The sequence below is a fragment of the Pseudopipra pipra genome, chromosome 9, assembly GCF_036250125.1.
Source record: "Pseudopipra pipra isolate bDixPip1 chromosome 9, bDixPip1.hap1, whole genome shotgun sequence".
NCBI classification, from domain to species: domain Eukaryota; kingdom Metazoa; phylum Chordata; class Aves; order Passeriformes; family Pipridae; genus Pseudopipra; species Pseudopipra pipra.
This window is the reverse complement of record NC_087557.1, coordinates 12,312,086-12,331,769: the sequence shown is the minus strand read 5'-3', so window position 1 is coordinate 12,331,769 and position 19,684 is coordinate 12,312,086. Positions and strand designations below refer to the sequence as shown.

The following is a 19,684-nucleotide window of genomic DNA, read 5'->3' as shown; positions in this document are numbered from 1 at the left end:
GTCACTAGTGTCCAACAGGGCAGTGACCTTGGGGGGAACAGCCGGAACACCCCAGGCACCCTGTGTTCTGCTGCACAAGGGTACAGGCTAATCAACACACTGACACACGCTGCCAAACAAGCTTTCACAGGATTTCTCTGATCTACGAGCAATAACTGCATTTTTTTAATATCTTAAATTACCAAACTCAGCTGAAGGGATGTTCATTAAGGGATAAGAAGTTCTGGCAAGTTTGGTTTATGTCAAATGAAGTAAACCCATAGTTTAAAAGGCTGCATATTTTGCAATTACATACACATATATGTACATGTAAGTATATGTAAGTAACAAAATATTTTTCCCCTCAACAATCTCAAAATGTATTTGTGTTTGGGCTGGTACCAAGCATGGGCCACTACCATTTCAAGGATTTTTTTAGCATAGTATGACTACACTGCAGAAGGGACTATAATTATAATCTTGACATTACCATAACGACCGTGGTTGCTATCAGGTGACAGGTATAATATAGATAATCAGTAGACAGTACAATAGCAATATTTAATGATGCATGAGATAGAAGAAAATTAATTCATGCCTTTAATTCAACTCAGAGCCACCATTTGTTATATTTGCATGTGACTTTCCTAATCCTGTTTTTATTTACACGAGTTATATTAAACAACAAAGAGCCAAGCAAGATATCTGCTGCAGAATTCAGAGATCTTACATTTACTCTTCATATACAATGAATAGTTTTTGTGTTCTTATTTATCTCTATTTTTTAACACAATATAGTTCTACTGCCTTGATTTAAATAGCATACAAAAAAAAGCTGATAGCCACAGCGAAAGCTATGAAAAGTGCCTCTGCCTTGAAATCAAACAGAAGCAGTAGTGAGGCTGTTTTCTGTTTTCCCATGTTGCAGTCTACCAACTCTCCACTTAATCTGCCTGAGAGAAATAATGCCACAAACTGAGAAAAACTAATGTAAGAGTAAACGAAGGTGGTGTGTTGAATGAAAGAGGGACAATTATGCTCACTGGAGGAGCTAACATGGCTGCACACTTCAAATACTGCAAAATTTTATCACCACCTTTATAAAAAATGATTAATTAAAGAGATATTTTTATGGAAAAGGACATTCCTACAATGAATCTAGTCCAATATTTGTAGATTGCAATGGACAAAATGCAACAGAACAAAGGAGTAATACTTAAATATAGATAGGAAGAAGTACTACTCACATATCTTCACAATATTTCTGGTTATTAACTGTTCAAACCTTGCTGCTCCTGTCTCCACAGCTACAACACTGCTACAGCCATTTCACTGAACCTTAGAATAAAAGATGCAAAGTTTATAGAGAATCATAGAAATGGTGTTTAAAGAAATGACATCAAGGTCAGTGACAGAGGTTTTAGGATGAGAAAAAAGTGGCTATCCCAGCACTACGGTACACTGAGGAAAGCCAGAGGGTCAGAAGAAAACATAGAAGATATTTCCCTGTGACACCTCAGTAGAATGAACAGGAAGCAAAGTTTGCATAGCATTTTACAAAACTTACTTTACAAAACCGTTCGATTCATGAACTTTGTCTCTCAAGCTCTCTCTTGCAGTTTTCTGTTGCTAATGCTCACTTTGTTGCTTTCAGACTGACATTACACCTCCATCATATCATCAGCTTCCAAACATATCAGCATGGGTGCAGCTCTTGCCTGGAGCACAGCTGTGTTTCTAATTTTGCCCTGAGACTGTCACAGAATAGGTGAAGACTCCAGACAGCCTAAACATAAGGCAGCTTTGGACTTGAGTGAAGCTTTTCAATAACAGCAGTTCCATCCTTTTTCCTTGTGCATTGGTTCTTGAACCACAAGAGCTGATTTTGTCCACTGAGAGTGACACTTATCCTTCATGTTTCTTTAGTAACTAACACTAAATATGGTTTTTATCTGGTGTCAATTCTAGAGCAGCAGGAAAACTTTTGAAGCAGAGGAAGATCTCATAAAAGTGTAGAAAAAAACCCACATTTAAAGAATGCTGAAAAATTTTGGCAGAGGCACATTTTTATTATTCATTATTTCAACCCATTGTCCCACAAAAGCATAGCTCAGCATGGTAAAGCCTATGGTGCTACACAGCTCCCTTATTTGGCTTTAGCTCCTCTTCCAACAGGGAGTTTGCTTTCCTTTTGAACAACTCTCAAAAGCTTGGCTCTAAACTAATGACAAGCTTGATGTCTGGAGTTGCAGGTTAGATATCCTATAGTTTTCCCTAAACACCAAACTTTCCTGGAGTGGTTATGATGTGTCTCCAGAAATCCAAAGTTTCAGGCAAGAAAGCAGCCACAAGCAATTTTTCTTTGGGATTGTTTTGAGTTCTGTAGTTTCATGAATACCCATCCAGAACAGGTGTAGGGCAGGCCTTGCCCTGTTGAACCCATTGGCAATAAACAGACAAGGTAGCCCACACTTTCAAAGCAGAGCTATTTTCCTTTAAAGTCATGTTTTCCAAGCCAGAAAAGATCATTAGATCACCATCATAACTGATTGCTTTGAATACCTGCATGAGGGTGTATATTCTGTAATGATGCCCATTTTGTTAAGTTACTCATATTGAACTCTTCAGCTACAAAGGTTTTTTCTCCAGTCTTCAAACTATTTTTGACTTTTTTTTCCCCTCATATTACCTGGTTTTTTACATAGCCTTAATCAAATGCAAGTATCTGTAAATATGGATACAGCATTTGTCCACTATTCTACACAGGAAAAGCCCACCTTCAAAACCTACTCGCTCTCAAGTAGACATTTAAGTTTGTGGGATCTGCCCCTCAGTTCTTTAGTCTTAGTTTACAATTGTCTCCCAAAACTTCCACTGTTCAAGCAGTTGTGCCCTGATCAGCAAGATCAAGTACTTTTTTCCCTTAGTGAAGGAAATTACAGAAAATACTGAAGAAAGGCAAAAAGAAGGAAAGAAAATAGACTATTACTCTGGTAAAATGATGACAGTGCATGGGAAGGATTGACATAAAAGAGGAAAAAAAAGTAGCTTTCTTAGAAGTTAAACAGTCACGAGAAAAGCTATTTTCGCTGCCACTTCAGAAAGGGACTTCTGAATTTAAAGAATACTGCAATAATCTAGTTATGTGATTTAAGATGAAATAGAAAGCTAAAGTATATGTTGTCACTTTTTTCTTTAATGAAACGCTACACTTAAATGTCTTCATTTGAAAATAATCTGTATGTGGGTTTTTTTTAAAAATAGCATCAACTTGGTAGAAAAAAGAGGTTCACAATGTGCTTATGGGCTGACTGAATCTGGAGGTTAGCTAAGATGTTATCTCTGCTTGTCAGTCCAGTCATGCTGTTGAATGCAGTCTCCACAAGAATGATGATGCAATTCATACCTTTAGTCCTTTTTTATTTCAGAGTTTAAAGAAAATTTGCTGGTGTACTGTATGCTTTGTTAAAAGAAGAAATTGAGAGTACAATTTCATGTTTTTATTTATTATGAAAAGCATAGAATTCTATTTCCTCACATATATAAAGAATCAAATAACTTGAGATGGTCAAATTCATCATAATCCCAGGCCTCTTCTGGCTTTCAGATGTTTTTCTGTGTCCTCAAGATCACACCATTAATGCCCCCATCCTGCTATCTTCATCTCCTCTTGTCATATCTTCCCAGCTCCACTTTGCTGCCTGTACTTTTTACACACCTTTGTTTAGGGTAGTGAGTGCCCAGTTTTGCTGGAGGCTCATATTGTTGTGGCTACCTAATTCCAGAAAACAACTCTATGGCTTTTTATAACTACCTTAAATCAAGGGTAAGTTCAAAAGATTTAATCCAAACTATAACTTCATGAACACCCTCTACAAGCAATTTTCACAATAACCATATTTTTGCCTTAGGGTGTTATTTTGAGGCATCACAATTTTACCTTCAAATTTCTAGAACCCCTGAGAAAATAGCAAAGGAACAGGCACCCATTGCACATGAATAACGTGGCTGATCTCCACTACTGTACAATAAATTCAATGCTTTAATGACATCACACCTCCCATCTAATATAAGTGAAGCAAGCTAATATATGTGAATGCCAGCCATTCCAGGAAGGGCAGCGTTAGGCCATGCTCAGACAACTTGGCTTGGCACAACACCAGAGCAAAGGAGCTACTTGGTTCAAGCAAACCTCATTGAAATTGCTGGCAGGATGCTCCATCATCTTCATTTACAACTCTTGAAAGTTGTTTGGTCAAGACATTTTAAATGACAATTGGCAACATATCCCTTTTGCCTGTAATGAGTTGTTTGAGCATGACAGAAATTCGCACTGAAGAAAAGTCAGCATTAAACTAGCAGTGGACACATGTAGCTCTAAAGTAAAGCACAGATGACAAAAACTGACAGTCAGATCCATTTTCTTAACCAAGAAGCAGCACCACAGAGCCAGGAGAAGTTGAGCTAAGCCAAGTTTCCATTGCAGTTTACCATGGAGTATTTACAATGTGGGAATACAAAGATTATGGCTGTAGAGCAAGGCATACAGAACTTTTCTGAGCAGTAAGTTCTCAGAGAAACTGATCTTGAGACAAATACTCTGTCTTAATTACTTTAAATTAAAATTCTGTGTAATGCTATTTAGGTCACCTGAGTATCTTAAAACAGTTAAAGATTTACAGTCAGATGTAATTACATCAAACTTTCCAAGGGATTTCCAGTTGTTCTCTGGAATTGATGCATAGCATAAGGATAGCTGTCTGGAGTTTTGTACATCATAGTATTTTTATACATGTTTACATTTAAAATGTAGTCTATATAAAATACAGGCATTTCAGATTTAATTTGCATGCTATTTTACAAGGGAAGAAGCCCAGAAGTTCCAGTTATCTGATGGTTTGGACATTGAATTCTGAAACAGGTTATTGCTTTAATTCTAGACTAATGTGTTCCATAGCCAAAAACAGGGGAGAAGAGTTGCCTAAGTTTTTATTTTAAAGTTTGATTTTTTTTTGCCTATGGGCCCAGTACTGTGCTTTACCAAGTGTCTTCAGTCCCTTTAACTATGGTGGGAAGTGGTAATGCGGATCCTTCTCTGTGGGTTCCAGCCTAAGGATGATTTTATAGTTGAACAGGGTCCTACCCTTGGGTGGGCCTTGGTTTAGCTTTATTTTGGAAGTGAACCAGAATATTTTCCAGTATTGGTATAGCTGTGGTTGAAACAGTTTTCCTTCTCCATTTGCTGCACAAAGTTAGCCGAAGCACAGCCGCTCTGACTGGGATGAGAGATTACAACAAGGTTAGAGTGGCTCTTTCACTCTCCAAGATATGTGCACAGTGTTGATAAAACAAATCTTGTATATCTTGTATGTCCATGTTTCCTTGCTAGCCCTACCCATCCTTCTCAGAGGAACACTGTCTCCAAGACGGAGGAAGAAGCTCTCTGTAAGCCTCAGACTCAAGGAAACTTCTCTTACTTTCCCACAGGTCCTTGCAAGTGGCTGAAGCTGTTTTCAGGATATTGATAAATTTTCAAGATGTCAAGATAATACTTTAAATTTTCCTTTTCAAGCCTTTGTTCCTTGTCTTTGTCAAATCCCGACCTTGATAAGAATCTTTTCTGTGATGATGGGGATTTTTTATTTCGAAAAATTAAATATTGGTATGGGAATTGTAGATGCATTGTTGTATCACAGACACCTAGAAGCTCTTAAATTTGAGAAAAATCGAAATTCTTCCCTTACTCTTAAAGCAATTTCTGTGGAAACTCAAACATCATCAGATAAGGCAAGCGTGTTGAGCATTATAAAATATAGCCAGAGGGCCTTTTATGTTATACCTGTCATGTATGTCTTTTTCTTGTTATTGTCCCATCGTTCAAATATCCTCAAGAGAGCTGCTAAGTTTGTGTTAATACACAAATAATAAACAAGTTTGTCACAACAAACTTGCTGTGACAAAATTTCAGATGTTCCCATGTGTCCATTCTTCTTCTCAAGTAAGCGCAATTTAGGTGATACTGCTTGTGGATGACCATGGATTCAGAAAACAATTACCTTCTTTCCAGCCAAAAAAGCAAACAGAGCACTGAGTATCATCAACATAAAAACAATAGCAACTGCATTGGAAAAGAGGAAGAAGGTGGTCAAGCAATAGAGAAGGAAATATAAGGATTTTAAGATCATTCCTTGGAGGAATGGGGCCGCAGCACTCACCACTGCAGTTTCAGTGTGAGGAGCTGTCTCCTTTCCAAATGCCACAGAGAATCTGTCATTTTGTATTTAGCAGAGGCTGTGAAATCACACTTCAGTAAAAACGCATTTAAGAGAAACACAACAAACTGGTAACTGAAGAGGTGACAAGGTTAGATGGACAACACCAGCCTCCATACTGTGTTGTATTTTATCAAGTGCATTAACATAGGCAGAGACCTTTGCCAAAACAGGTCTTAAAGAGGTTTCAAAACAAAATATCCAGACTGGATCCACAAAGGTATATGTGTTTTCCTTTTTAACAGTTTCCACAGACAGCATCATCTAGAAGTTTGCCAGGGAAAGCTGGAGCATAGAGATTAGGTAACCTCGGGGAAAGGAAGCAGCTCCTGGTGTCTGTGTGTGCAATGAGACACCTGTCAGCTCTTCACAAACGAACCTGGTGTTCAGGGAGCTCACTTCAAAGAGCTACTTCAAACGCTGAAAGAATCACATCGATTTTACAAAAACAAACTTGCAGTACATCTCAGAAAGAGCTGTCTAGATGCCTGTCTCATACTGAAATCTTTAGAGTATAACCACAGTTACGTGCGTTGCCATATTTACCGGTTTTCCCAGATTCCCAAATCCACCGCCTTGGCTGGAGTCCTGCCCGGCTGCCGGGGGCGGAGCGGGAGCGGGGCTGAGGGGGCGGACGGGACATCCCGCTCTGGTGTCCGTCCCGGTGCCTCGGGAAAGCAGCCGGAGCCTGCGGCTGCCTGTCCGTGCGGTGGGAAAGGGAGCTGGGGAGAAGCGCGCGGGCTCAGAGAGGAGCGACAGGAGAATGCGTAAAGGAAGGAGCGCTGCCGCGGAGGGGGCCGGGGCGGCTCGGCTGCCCGGCGGGCGGGAGCGGCCTCAGCGGGTCCCGCGCGGGTCCCTCAGCGCGGCGCGGCCGCGGCGCTGGCGCCGCTCCCCGTGCCCGTGCCCGTGGCCGTGCCCGTGCCCCGGCGGCGCGGCAGCTGCGGGCAGGGCGGGGCGGCGGCGGCGCCCGCGGCGGCGCTGGGGCGCGGGGCGGCCCCCGGGCCCTCGGCGCGGGGCAGCACGGAGCGGGCGGCCCGGCGGAACTCCTCGCTGCGCCACGTGTAGAGCAGCGGGTTGAGCGCCGAGAGCGAGCAGAGCAGCAGCCAGCTGGCGGCCTGCAGCGCCGGCGGCGCCGGGCGCAGGAAGAAGCCCAGGAGGCTCACCCACACCAGGGGCTGGGTGCCCAGCAGGAACACGCAGCAGAGCAGCAGGACGGAGACGCTGCTGAGGCGGCGCTGGGAGCGGCGGGGCGGCGGCGGGGCGGCGGGGAAGGGCAGCTGGTGGAGCAGGTGGAAGTTGAGGACGCTGACCCGCTTGGCGCTGCCCCGCACCCGCCGCACGATGCCGAGGTAGCAGTGCAGCAGCAGCGCCGTCTGGCCCAGCACGGCCAGGGCGAGGAGCAGGGCAGTGTAGCGAGAGCTGCCGTCCGACTGGGCCGAGCCCAGGGTCCAGAGCCCGGGCAGCAGCGGGACCGGGAGCAGGGCGAGGGCCCAGGAGAGCCCGATCATGCAGCCCGTGTGCTTCCGCTGGTAGAGGGCCTGGTACACGCTGGGCAGCTTGGTGATGAGCACGTACCTGTTGAAAGCCACCAGCAGGTGCGAAGCCAGCGAGACGGTGAGGCCGAGGCCCAGGAGCCCCCCTCGGAGCAGCCGATACTCCGCCGAGCGAAGGGAGGAGGAATTGGGAGGCAGCAGCCCCAGCACAGCCTCCTGGGGCATCCACAGGGCGCACACGCTTAGGTCTGCCGCACAGCCGTTCACGATGAAGGCATTGCTGGTTGTCTGCAGCTTCTTGAAGGAGAAGACTAAATAGATGACCATCACATTGGATAAAGTCCCTGAGATAGCTAAGACTGCGTAGAGCAGCGAGAGAAAGATGCGGGTCCCGGAGGAGTCCTCCCAGAGCAGCAGCAGAGGCGAGCTAGCACTCCAGGAAGAGGCGTTGGGCATCTCGCTGAATGCAGCTCAGTTTTGACTTTGCCCTGTAAATCCCATCCTTGTCTGGGTCAGAAGTTCAGCTGCAGGAGTCCTCACCAAGCACACGGGAGGATGTGCAGCTGAGGGACTCTAAGGCAGGTTTCAGTCATACAAGCTGCAAGGTGCAGAAAACACAGTTTGCAGTAACGATCCAGAGAACAGCAGTGTCCAAGGCAGGTAGGCAGCAAGAGATTCCACAGATTGTAGCTAGTGAAGGTGGGTCCATAGGGAGGCAAATGGCTGTTGGCAGACCAGAGCACGACTGAGGTTTCTGTAGCTGTGAAAACACCAAAAGCAGCAGCACCTTGCAGTCGGCAGCAGGAACGGCAGCAACTGATACAAAGCTTTGCAGTTTCTCCTGTGCCACAGTACGCACACTGTATATCATTCCAGGAAGATTCAGCCCTTCCACTCTTCATGAATTATTCAGCAGATTTTCAACTTGTTAAATCAAGAAGAAAAAAAAAAAAACCAAACCCTATCATGCTCCAGAAATACTCCAACTACACAGTCTGACTCTTTTTTTCCCTACCTTACCAGTTTTCTGGTTCTAACCCATTTACACAACTTTCATTTGAAGCAAGGTTTCAAACTAGTATCAGTCACTTCTGTCTGAAATACAATCTATTTACTGTAGAAACTCCTCTGCTAAATACTCAAACTGATTTTTTTTCTGATCTTATTTTTTGTTAAAAGAAAGCTCACTATGCTTCTGCAAGCTTAGTTAATTTTAGAACTGCTCTATAATAGCAATATACTTTCCAAATTAAATATTTCAAACACAATAGATACATTGATCCTTGGTAAGACATTACTTCTTATTTGGTTCTCAGTCTAAACATTTTACATTTCTTCATAAACCTCAGCCTGTCTCAGCCTGCAGGAAATCCTGCATTTCCAACCTGCTGGAGGTGAACACTGGTGCTGGTAAGTACACAGATAACGCAGAACCAGCATAGCATCTGAAATGGTCTCACACCAAAATTAGTTCCTTCACAGACAAGTAGCAGGTTTTCAAATGGACTAAAAACTTGTTGAAGAGTAGGAACTAACAGTCCCATTCCAAACAGATAATAATTAGTAGTGGGATTCTCCCAAGAACTCTACCCTTGGAAAAGACTAAGAAACTCAGTAAAAGAACTTCTGTTTCCTCTCAAAAGCTTTCCAGAAAAAGAATGCTGATTAATTTTGTGATGAGTTAAGGAGAAAAGTTGCTTTTGCAGGTAGGTTATATGTAGGCAACAGAAGCAAACAATCTCAGCTCATAAGGTATGATCTGTACATTGGCCAAAGATACCTTTGCAAGGTATTTTTAGACATTCGTAACTCGCGATGCTACCAAATGACAATACCAACATCATATATTAGGAGGTAGTTATAGTTACAATATGCGTTTCTTTAAGTTAACAAAGTTAATTTGTGTGGGTTAATGGGTTATTTTGTTGCAATACAGCACATTTCTTATTGGACGGGAAGGCTCATGTTTGCAATTGACAGAACTATTGATCCAAAGGTGGCTTTGTTACTAACATGAATATCTATGCTCTCTTTTAATTAGATTGCTCATGTGCTTAAGGTTAAAGACATACTTGAGTGATTTACTTGATCAGGCCCTTAATTACCATATTTTTTGCCTGCTGCACTTTACAGTGTAGATCTAATCAAGTGTCAAACCTTTTGAGGCCTTTCATTGTTTAGCTGTCAGTAAAGAACAGTTATTATAGGAACTAAAATCCTCCTCTTTCTGCAGTACTGTAATTGAAAAATATTCTCTGAATTTGCAACAAGAAATAGCTCCCTAACCAAAAAGCTTCATAAAGCATACTTTAAAAAGAGATGATTAACAGTTTCAAAAGATACTAGCCACAGTAGCATAGGCCCATTAGAGACCTTTAGATTTATTTAACACATCCATTCCTGTCTTTTAAGATCTTATGTGCTACAGCTTGTTCTCCCAGAACAAGATCTATTTATATATGAAGGAACAGAAATGGTAAAGTTCAAGGATAGGTGAACAGAGAATATGAAATAAGTTTCAGAGTATTTATTAAAAGCTATATGGTTCTAAAAGAACCTTTTGCTGTCCCCAAATTTTTTGTTGTTGTTTAGAAGCTGATTGTTACAGAGTACTGACTTACTTATAATTCATTTTTAAGCACAAAAAAGGTTGTACATTAGCTGACATTTATGTATTTCATATAATAAAGGAACAGAATTCTAGAAAAAGGCCAAGGTTGATTCCTATGTACTAGAAACTTTTTAATTAGCTGGTTTCCCTTTATATTTACATATCCAAATCATCTATTATTCATCTGAATGCAGTGGCAGAAGTTTTTATTGTGTTCTTAGATTAGACTGTCACTAGAATTTGGGCAACTTCTAAAGCATCTACTTTATTCCTGGCTTTGCTATTCCTTTAGAAGGGCTGTGGAACTGTTACATATTGTCCACACCACCTATCGCAGTAGCGACTTACTAGACAGGAATATTAAGTATTGTAAATAAATTATCATGCAATGCAACAAATCTGCTGAAAATCAGCAGTGGAGTCAAACAATGTTAAAACCATTTGTGACTAATCTTTAATTGAACGAAGGAAGGACAAAAAGCTAAATGAAAGCATGTTGAGATTCTTATGGACAAAGACTCTGCTGTTGGTGGGACTAAGAAACCTGTTGCACATGGAAAAAAGGCATGTTACACCTTTAAAAAGGGCCCTCTATTCAGACACAGCTTTTAAATTATGGTATTCTGAAACACAGCCCCTACATCATATCAACATGTTGATTACATACCTGACATTATGCAAATACACAAGAAGCAAATACAAGAAGGTTAGTTAGATCAGTTAAAAAAGGTATCTATCATGCTAATTTTTTTTTGCAATATCATCCTACTTAGAAATACATTACATGCTTTAGAAGAAAAAAGATGATTTTGAAGAGCTATCTTCACTTAGAAATCAAATCACATTAGTTTGCATCAACAGTTCTAAGAGAAAACAAGAAACAAGGAAGCTGGCTTATACAGGCATTTTATTATCAATTAGCTGTATATGTATATATATCTACATTTCAAAATTAATATTTTATTAAGGAAAACTATTTATAACAAAGTACATGAGAAAATTCTTTATAAGAGGTAGAATTACCTTACCATTATTCTATAATTCATATACAGTATATTTTATATATATGCACACACATATGCTACTTCGTGTGTGTATATGTTACATATACACAGTTGCAAAAAAAGTACAGTAAATTTTATTCAATGATTTTTTTAGCTGCTCTCAGTTTTGCTTATTAACACTTCCAGTACAACTTGCTATAGCAATTTATGATCTGATCTTTTTAAAAAATGTTGTAGCACATTGTCTTTACTTCAGTTGTAAAGCAAATGCAGGGCATTCACAGGTCTTCAGGAAAAAAACCTGATAATTCAACCAAGTTTTACTTTTTTTTTTTTTTCAAGATTCTGTAGATACTGGGAAAACTAATAGGTAACAAATCTGTTTTGGTTTTGTCTTACAGATTAGTGGCAAATCAAATCATCTCATTACTTTCCTTACTATGCCCTTGTGGAGTTCTGAAAATTTTACACCTGGTCTCTAGGACCTCACTGTAACACCATTTAATTCTAAGTCTCATTGGTAATAACATCTGATTTAACTATATGTTAAAGAGCATCTTTATTACTGGCAAAAATATTCCATGATACAGGAGGTTACCTAAACTATATATTTAACAAAAAAACTAAAGGTGTATGAAGCATCCAACTGAGAAATGAAAATTTAATATACTTCCAACATTTAGTGTGTGTTGCTAAGGAAATTGTACACATACTGCCAAATGTAGGTTCAAAACATGCAAGTATGCAGTGCTGCTGAATTCACTGTATATGTACATTCTTACCAACTTCAGTTTGGTCTGCCTTCATTTTTGCAGTATATATTGCATAGCAAAATTTAACATTCTACATCAAAACCAAAAGATTCCTTTAAAACAAACTGAAAGTCTTAGTTGTACAACTAAATCATAAAATAAATTACTTTCTCTTTGCAGTGAAAGATGTAACTACATCATATCTCAACAAATATTTTCCCTTTAGTTTTCTTTCATGGTGTTTCCTTAAGAAACATTAGGAGCTGAAAGTGGAGAGCAGACTATTTATCAAGTGCTTTTAGTTGATATTGTAACAACTAGTCTCTCATTAGTTAGGACTTCCATCAAGTTACCAGAAGACCAATTAGTAAAAGAGTAATTACATGAGGCTTCAAGCAATAATGATGGACCCATTAAACAAGAAAAACATCTTGTTCATAAAAAATTTTTATATCTTTGATAAACATGTACAAATTCTTTAAAATACACATTTTTGTAGCAAAGTAGACACTAAATTAAAATATATTCTAATTTTTACATTATTTTTATAGTTTACCAAAATATTCTCTTAATAGATATTTTAACACTGTACACAAGTTAATAAATGTCTTAATGAAACTCATTAGAAATATATTCAAGCTGTCTCAACATAAAAAAATTTAAATGTGTATATAACATGGGGTAGTAATTTCCATAAATTCAACATCAATGCATCTGCAGTAGTCATTAACAAGAAATTTCTCCTGTTAAGAGGTCTTCTCTTGGTGTTAAGCTTGTATTGAAGATTCCTCCTCTTAATGAGCAGCTTTTTTTCAGTTCTTCTCCTTCATAAAGAACATCAATTTGAAGAGCTCAGCAGGTTTCACCAAAGCAGCAAGGCTTTAGTACTGAACATACTCAGACTGAAGGGACTGTGCAGAGAAGAAAAACTGATTAAAACTCACTGAAGAGGTTGTATTTGGATATAATATGTATCTTTCACTTAAAGATAAGGAGTAGAGGAAGGACAGGAAGGAGAAAAATAAACAGAATTGGAGGGGGATCTGAATCTCTGCACAGGTACAGATGAATAAAACAGAAGAAACTAAAGTCTGAATCCATCAACTTTCCTGTATCTACACTTACTTTTCCAAACAAATTCTTGAGATTCTTAAAGAAAGTATAAAAAGTCCTCTAAAATACCACATTAAAACAATACCTTAAAATGTGTTGAGGACATATATGATAGCTGTTAGTATAATTGAATTGTTTCCCCTTATCCTGAATGAGAGTCCAAGTGCTACTGTAAAAAATTAGGCATACCTTAGATGTTGATTGAGATAATGATATAGGAAATATATGGTGTAGCTAATTATTGAGGGGGAAAAAAAAGCTACAACAGCACAATTATGCATATGCATAAATTTATCCATGATTACTAAAAACAGATGAAAATGAAGCACTGCAAATGTTTCATCTGGATTAGTAAGAAGTCAGTATAATTAAGAGGAAAGTACAACCCGGTCTACTGTATTTATTCTGTATTAATTGACATTTCTGTTTTTACTGAAATCTAAGGTTTTATTAAAAACTTATTAATCAGTTTAGACACTATCCAAACATTTTATTAGCTCATACACAGATGTGTTTAAGAAGTCATTCTGATGAATAATAAGTCTTATATGAGAGAGCTCATCACTGTATTAGTATGGTTATAAACAAATAGCAAATAAAAACCCCAAGCATATTTAAGAACTGCAGCAGAATTAGGGAGAACTACTGGAGACCAACATGAGTCCTAACACAGATCAGAACCTCAGAGTCTTGCCTTCCATTTTCTTACTATTCATAACCAGTCACTACAGAAATGCTCTTTGGCACCCATAGTGAAACCCATTAGTAGAAGTGCATAATAGATATATAAACTTCTAGAGTTCTAACTAATATCATAAAAACACTTTTCCCCCTATATCATAAATCTTAGTGTATATTTCCAAAGTTGTCTTTTAAATGTATTTTCACATCTTGAAGATCTGAGACCATCTGGATATTCTTTCCTAGGTTGAAGAAGAGGTGCTGTCACAGCATATAGATTTGAATACCACTGACTAAAAAGGGTCTGGTTTTAGTAAAGGCAAGGCAAAAGGAATAGGTCTTCAGTAATGAGCACTTGAAACTTCTGCCCTCTTTCTTAATGATCCTCTAAGGTGTCTCATTTTCAGATGTGTATTTTAATAATAGACAGTTACACTCAATTAGAGCAGTATTTGAAATGGATTCATGAAAACTGAATTCCAAGTAAAGCTGATTAACAAACATTAAAAAAAAGGGATGAAATTTAATTATATACTCTCATATGTTGTACAGTAATAGATTACTTATAGCTAGGACAGATGAAAGATGACCAGAAAGCACTGTACACTTTTGGTGATCTTAAAAGCAGTCAGTGTTTGCTGACAAAGAACTGTGAACACCAGTCCTTTATTTTTTCGATTTTCTGAATATACAGAAATAATTAAATCTAAACAGGATTATTTTCAAGATTAACATCCATTTATGTGATTTCACATAAAGTTCTATTACTAAAAACATGGTGATAGCCCTAACAACTGAGCTATTGTAAAGTACAGATACTCATTTTTGAGTTTGGAAAATTAAAATATAGCAGGGAAGGTTTGTTGTTCTGGTGGTTTTTTTTGCTTCTGAGGAAAAGTAATTTGTGCTCTTAAATCTCTTCACATGTCTGAAGAGATTGACTGTAATGTTTCAAAGCCTGTAATTGAGATTTTTTTCTTTTTTTTAATCTTTTGAGGAGTTTTCTATTTTAAAATTTACATTTGCTGTGACTCAAAGTATGGCCTATGATTCTGAAAGCATTATTAAAAACAAAAAGCCCCAATCCACTTTTACAAGTAATATCTGGATTTAACAAAATCGTATTTAAAATCTTATTGAAATAGAGGTAAAAATAGATGGAAAAAACCAAAGAAAACTGACTGCTGAATTGCAATGATGAGTATAAAATCAGTTAATGGAGTCAAAGTCTCAATGTGTTCTACAGTGGTCCCATGCTGTGTCATGTTTGGCATTTTATACCCAAGTACCAGACATTTAACCAAAGAACTAAGAATTAAGACACAAGGATATCTAATGAAGTTCATGTTAAAGCAACTACTTAAATCACTAGGCACAGAAAGCCTCCTGGAAGAGAAAATAAGCAACAGATCCACCCAGGCACTAGAACTGTATTTGCACACATTCAACTTCAGGATCAAGTCAGCTGTGAGTTACCTTTAATAGGGAACAACCCTGTAGGATTTAGGGCTATTTGGTAAGATTTGAACATGTACTTTTCCCAGATAATTGCACAAATGTAATTTAAGTTTTTTGCATTGAGCATCAACTCTCCCAAAACACCGCTGCAATTAGGAGTGTTGCAGTAGGCAAGAATTACTGTGAATACACAAGACCCAATAAACTAATTCAGGATATATTACAGAAAATGCAGACACACTTGAAGTGATCCTTTGCATCTGCTAAATTTACAGATCAGTGAGATGCACTAGCATTTGTCTATGTTTTTGCAAATGCTGTCCTGAATTAATAGTAAGTTCTTATTAAAAGAAACTATTCTACAGGTATAATGATGTATATGCATTTTAAAGTACTGCTACCTTCCCTTTTTTTTTTAAATGTTTCAATTGCACCAGTTTCCATGACAGCTATAGAAGCAAAAGGTGACTCATCTTAAGACTACCCAGTTACATATTCTCCAATGAAAATACATTTTTAAGAGTGATATTTGAATTTAGAGATGTTTTTTTAAAAAAGTAAAAATCTTATTACTGTACCTTAAATGTGATTCTACCGGAAAAGAATAATTCTGCAAATTATAATTGTGAGACATTCTGTTTAATCAAAACATCCAGTTTGTAAAATTTGCAAATAAAATATTTATTCTATTTGGCTAGAATGGCGAGTTTTCCATTCTTTGAAAATCAAGATTTTCTTTTAGTTCATCAGCATAAACATGATAAAAAGAAGTGGATTTTAAGCTTGCACTGATGAAGGACAAAAACCATTAAGGAAAAATATATGGCTGACAACAACAGGAAGTCATAGTCATGGTTATTTCTTATTATTCTTTTTTGTTAAATAGGACGTGGAACAGCAGTATTAATGTTGCTTCATTACAAAACAGAAAAAAAAAAAAGAGCAGTGAATAACTCTCTTCCATACTGGGGGGAAAAAAAAGTACTTGCATAAAAATGAAATTCAAAATTTTCTCACTAATGAGTTTGAAGAACATAAATGAGAACTGAAAAAATACTGTCCTAACCATCTTAAAATGCTCCTGCACCACTGATGTTGAGAGTTAACAAAGAAGGACAAATAAGAGTGATAAGGTGATTTTTCTAAAATAGAGTATGTGATTACAGCTGGTTAGCTTGATATCTAACTCAGGTAAGGGAGATTTTGCCAATAAAAGAGAGAGGTAATTAATCAGTATCATTCAAGAGTCCTCTGATGAGCTAAGCTAAGTGAATAAGCATAAAGCACCAGTATATGTAATAGACTTCTGTCAGGTACCTTATCTGATGTGCTCCAATTAGAATTCCGTTTAATGATTTCCACTTCTCTGCTTTCAATGGTGAAATTGCTTGGAAGCCTTGACAGCCAAACCTTAGTCTTGCTGCAGAAAGGGTTTGTGTTACATTGCAGTTCTTTCTGTTTTTAACAGAATTCTGCCAGAAGTGGTATTAAGGCTTGATGCTACTCCATATTTTGCTCATGAGCTTCAGCCCACTGATGCATATCACCAAAAGCAAAATAGCTGGATGTCAGTGGTTGAAGTGGTAAGAAAAAACAAATCTTTGGTTGACTAATTGGTTCCATTAAGAATAGGGGATGGCGAAAAAAATTATGCTTTTCCACAAAATTCCACATTAAAAAACCCAAGAAAACCCATGGGGAATGCAGGACATGGCACTAAAATACAAGTCAGTATTTTCGATGGCAAGACCTCTTTTTTTCCCTCCCCCTAAACTTCCAACATATTACAGTTAAGAAGATAAAACAAGCTATGGACTAACGAGCAGGACAGCACTGAGTAGCAGCTTTCTGGACCAGAAAGATTTTCAAAAACTACAGAATTTGAACATTTTCCAAAAGGATATTTGAGCCAACTTAGCTTATCAAAAGAAAATCAAGTTGAGATGACTAGCACGAGATGTCTTCATGACAAGAAAATAAGATAATAAAGGACTATAACAGTGACATAATAAAGACAAACAGAAAGTTGCAGGTTAAAAGTGAAATAGTTTTAAGCATGACTGTGTTCAATCAGTGGGACTAATCATTCAGAAAAATTATATTGTCCTCAAAATAAGCCATCTGTATAAGCCAGTGAGATGCTCACTACCAGGCACAAAGCATTCAGAGACTAAATGATCAAATAATCTACTCTTGTCTTACACATCGTGACATCACAGTAACTACATTCAACTCAGTCAGTTGTGCATAAAATGGGTAACAATTTAGTGTATTCTACTGTGACTGTGAGAGATGCACAGGGCCATATGGTATATTTAGAAGCAAATGCATTAATCAGAACATATTTGAAAAACATATTCCAAACAGGAAAACTTTTTAACCATTATATTGAAAGAATATTACTTTACAGTAAATCAGAAACTTGTACTTTGCTACATAGACTTTGCATGGCATGATTCTTCCTAAGAAATGCTGCTTTTCATATTGCAGTATATGTTATATAAAATATAGTATTTTTATCTCACCTCACTCTTCAAAGAGGACTGGATATAGAATCTCATATAAAGATCTTGCTGTATTCAACTGGGTATAACCTCTACTCCTCAACAGCAAATGATATCAAGCCAAGAATTATTCAAAGGTTACACCCTTACATCCTTCCATGCATTACTAAGTCATTAAGATAGGTAGGAAGAAAATTAAAGATGTTCTTAAACAGGAGAAATGTGCATTTTAGAAAGCACTTTTTTCTTCACCGTTTCCCACTCAACCTAAAACTTTATACTATGCTTAACATATTTCATTTAAATCGGTTTTAAATCACTTCACAGTTCTAATTGCAAGGAGACAACAATTGATTTCCTTCTTCACCCCAACGCACACAGCACGAAGTCCCTCTCTGCTGTCAAGATGGCTATTTCACCTCTTCACCCGCTCCTTTTCTCTTCTCTAAGTTAAGCAGTAACTAACATTCCTTGTTTTTCTCCCTCTTGCTAAGTCACCTTTATCTAAGAAGGAAAGGCATGCTACAACAGTGGAAGAGTCAGTTACACTGTAAGCCCAGCCCTCTCCCCACATATATTTGGGAAATTTTTCTGTCGCTGCCATTATATTGAACCTCAAGGGTTTATAAGATTAAAGAGAGACCCAGTGCTAACCTAGAATTTTGTAAATATCTAGGTATAAAAAAGAAACAAAGTGGCACCAATAATTAACTTCTTATCCTATGCTTAAGGAACAAGCCCACTAACTTTGCTCTCATTGTTAAGAATTATTTGTAGCATTAAGGTATGGCAACTACCTCTCCAAAGGAGATGACAGTTTTTATTTTCAAAATGTTGTATTTTCATTGAACCTTTTAAGCTGTTTGAGGAAACATGCTTATTGTTCCTGTAATTGTTTATATTACCATTTAATACTCTTGTAAATTTTGGCCAAATGTGAAAGATGTCAGCTTATTTTCATAACTAAGTCACATTACAGTTACAAGGTGTTTTCTTCCCCTTAGGGCACTGCATGTAGGCTTACATGCATATATTTAATGCATAATAGGCAGCTGTAAGTAGAATATGGAAAAAACCTCAAAGAAATGCTGCTGGCAGCATATAATTTACAAAAGATAGAACTGAAAAGAACAAGAATGGACTGACTCTCTAAATAATTATTGTTCATTACATTCAATATGAGACAATATTGAAAATGAGAAATTAAAAAGAAAAAAATCAAATCAGTCACTTTACCACTTAGTTATTCAGATGACTGATTGCTCTCAACCACTGTTGGTGTACTACCCCCAACTGGGGCTCTGTCAGTCCTGAGGACTGAATTTCTGTAAGCATGCTGGATTAAAGAGTGGGAACACCTAAAAAGGATGACTCTTCAGAGCAATCAGAATTCATGAACAAATAAAAGACTCATTGATGTGCCTCAAAACAAACATTCCCTGCTTGCTGTGCAGCTTTTCATCCCTCTCCTTATCTCTGTGCCTGAAGTAATTAAATTAATTAGTTAAACTAAAGCAGTTTTCTTGTTCTAGAATTTGTTTCCTCATAGAAAAACTGATATGGTTTTTGTATCCATTTGAAGCCTCAATTATATACAGTTTACCTCAATCCCATGCAGTAGGGAAAAACAGTCACATTAGATGTGAAACAACTTCAAAAAACTGAAAGGATGTGGCAATATTCAAAAACTCCCTTGCAAATAAGTTACTGCTGCTGTTTAAAGTAAAGTTTAAACTCAGTGCAGATGACTTGGTGATCCTGAGATCATGGAATATTAGCATTTATTTCCAGATAAGCTATAGTGGATAAGAAGCTAA

General features: G+C 37.9%; 2 protein-coding genes across 2 annotated transcripts in view; both read right to left on the bottom strand.

Annotated features, from left to right (window-relative positions):
* Positions 1–3,464: 3,464 nt before the first annotated feature.
* Positions 3,465–9,880, bottom strand: GPR88 (G protein-coupled receptor 88). The gene has a single exon (XM_064664590.1). It carries the CDS (start codon positions 8,198–8,200, stop codon positions 7,109–7,111), a length of 1,092 nt encoding a protein of 363 aa, XP_064520660.1. The 5' UTR covers positions 8,201–9,880; the 3' UTR covers positions 3,465–7,108.
* Positions 9,881–11,245: 1,365 nt separating this feature from the next.
* The window catches only part of CDC14A (cell division cycle 14A), a 56,379-nt gene continuing 47,940 nt past the window's right edge, over positions 11,246–19,684 (bottom strand). The window contains 1 exon segment of the mRNA XM_064664576.1: positions 11,246–13,022. The gene's annotated coding sequence lies outside the window, so the exon portion shown is untranslated.

Coding starts and splice junctions, on each gene's coding strand:
- GPR88 (XM_064664590.1), bottom strand. CDS start 8,200: ATGCCCAACGCCTCTTCCTGGAGTGCTAGCTCGCCTCTGCTGCTGCTC.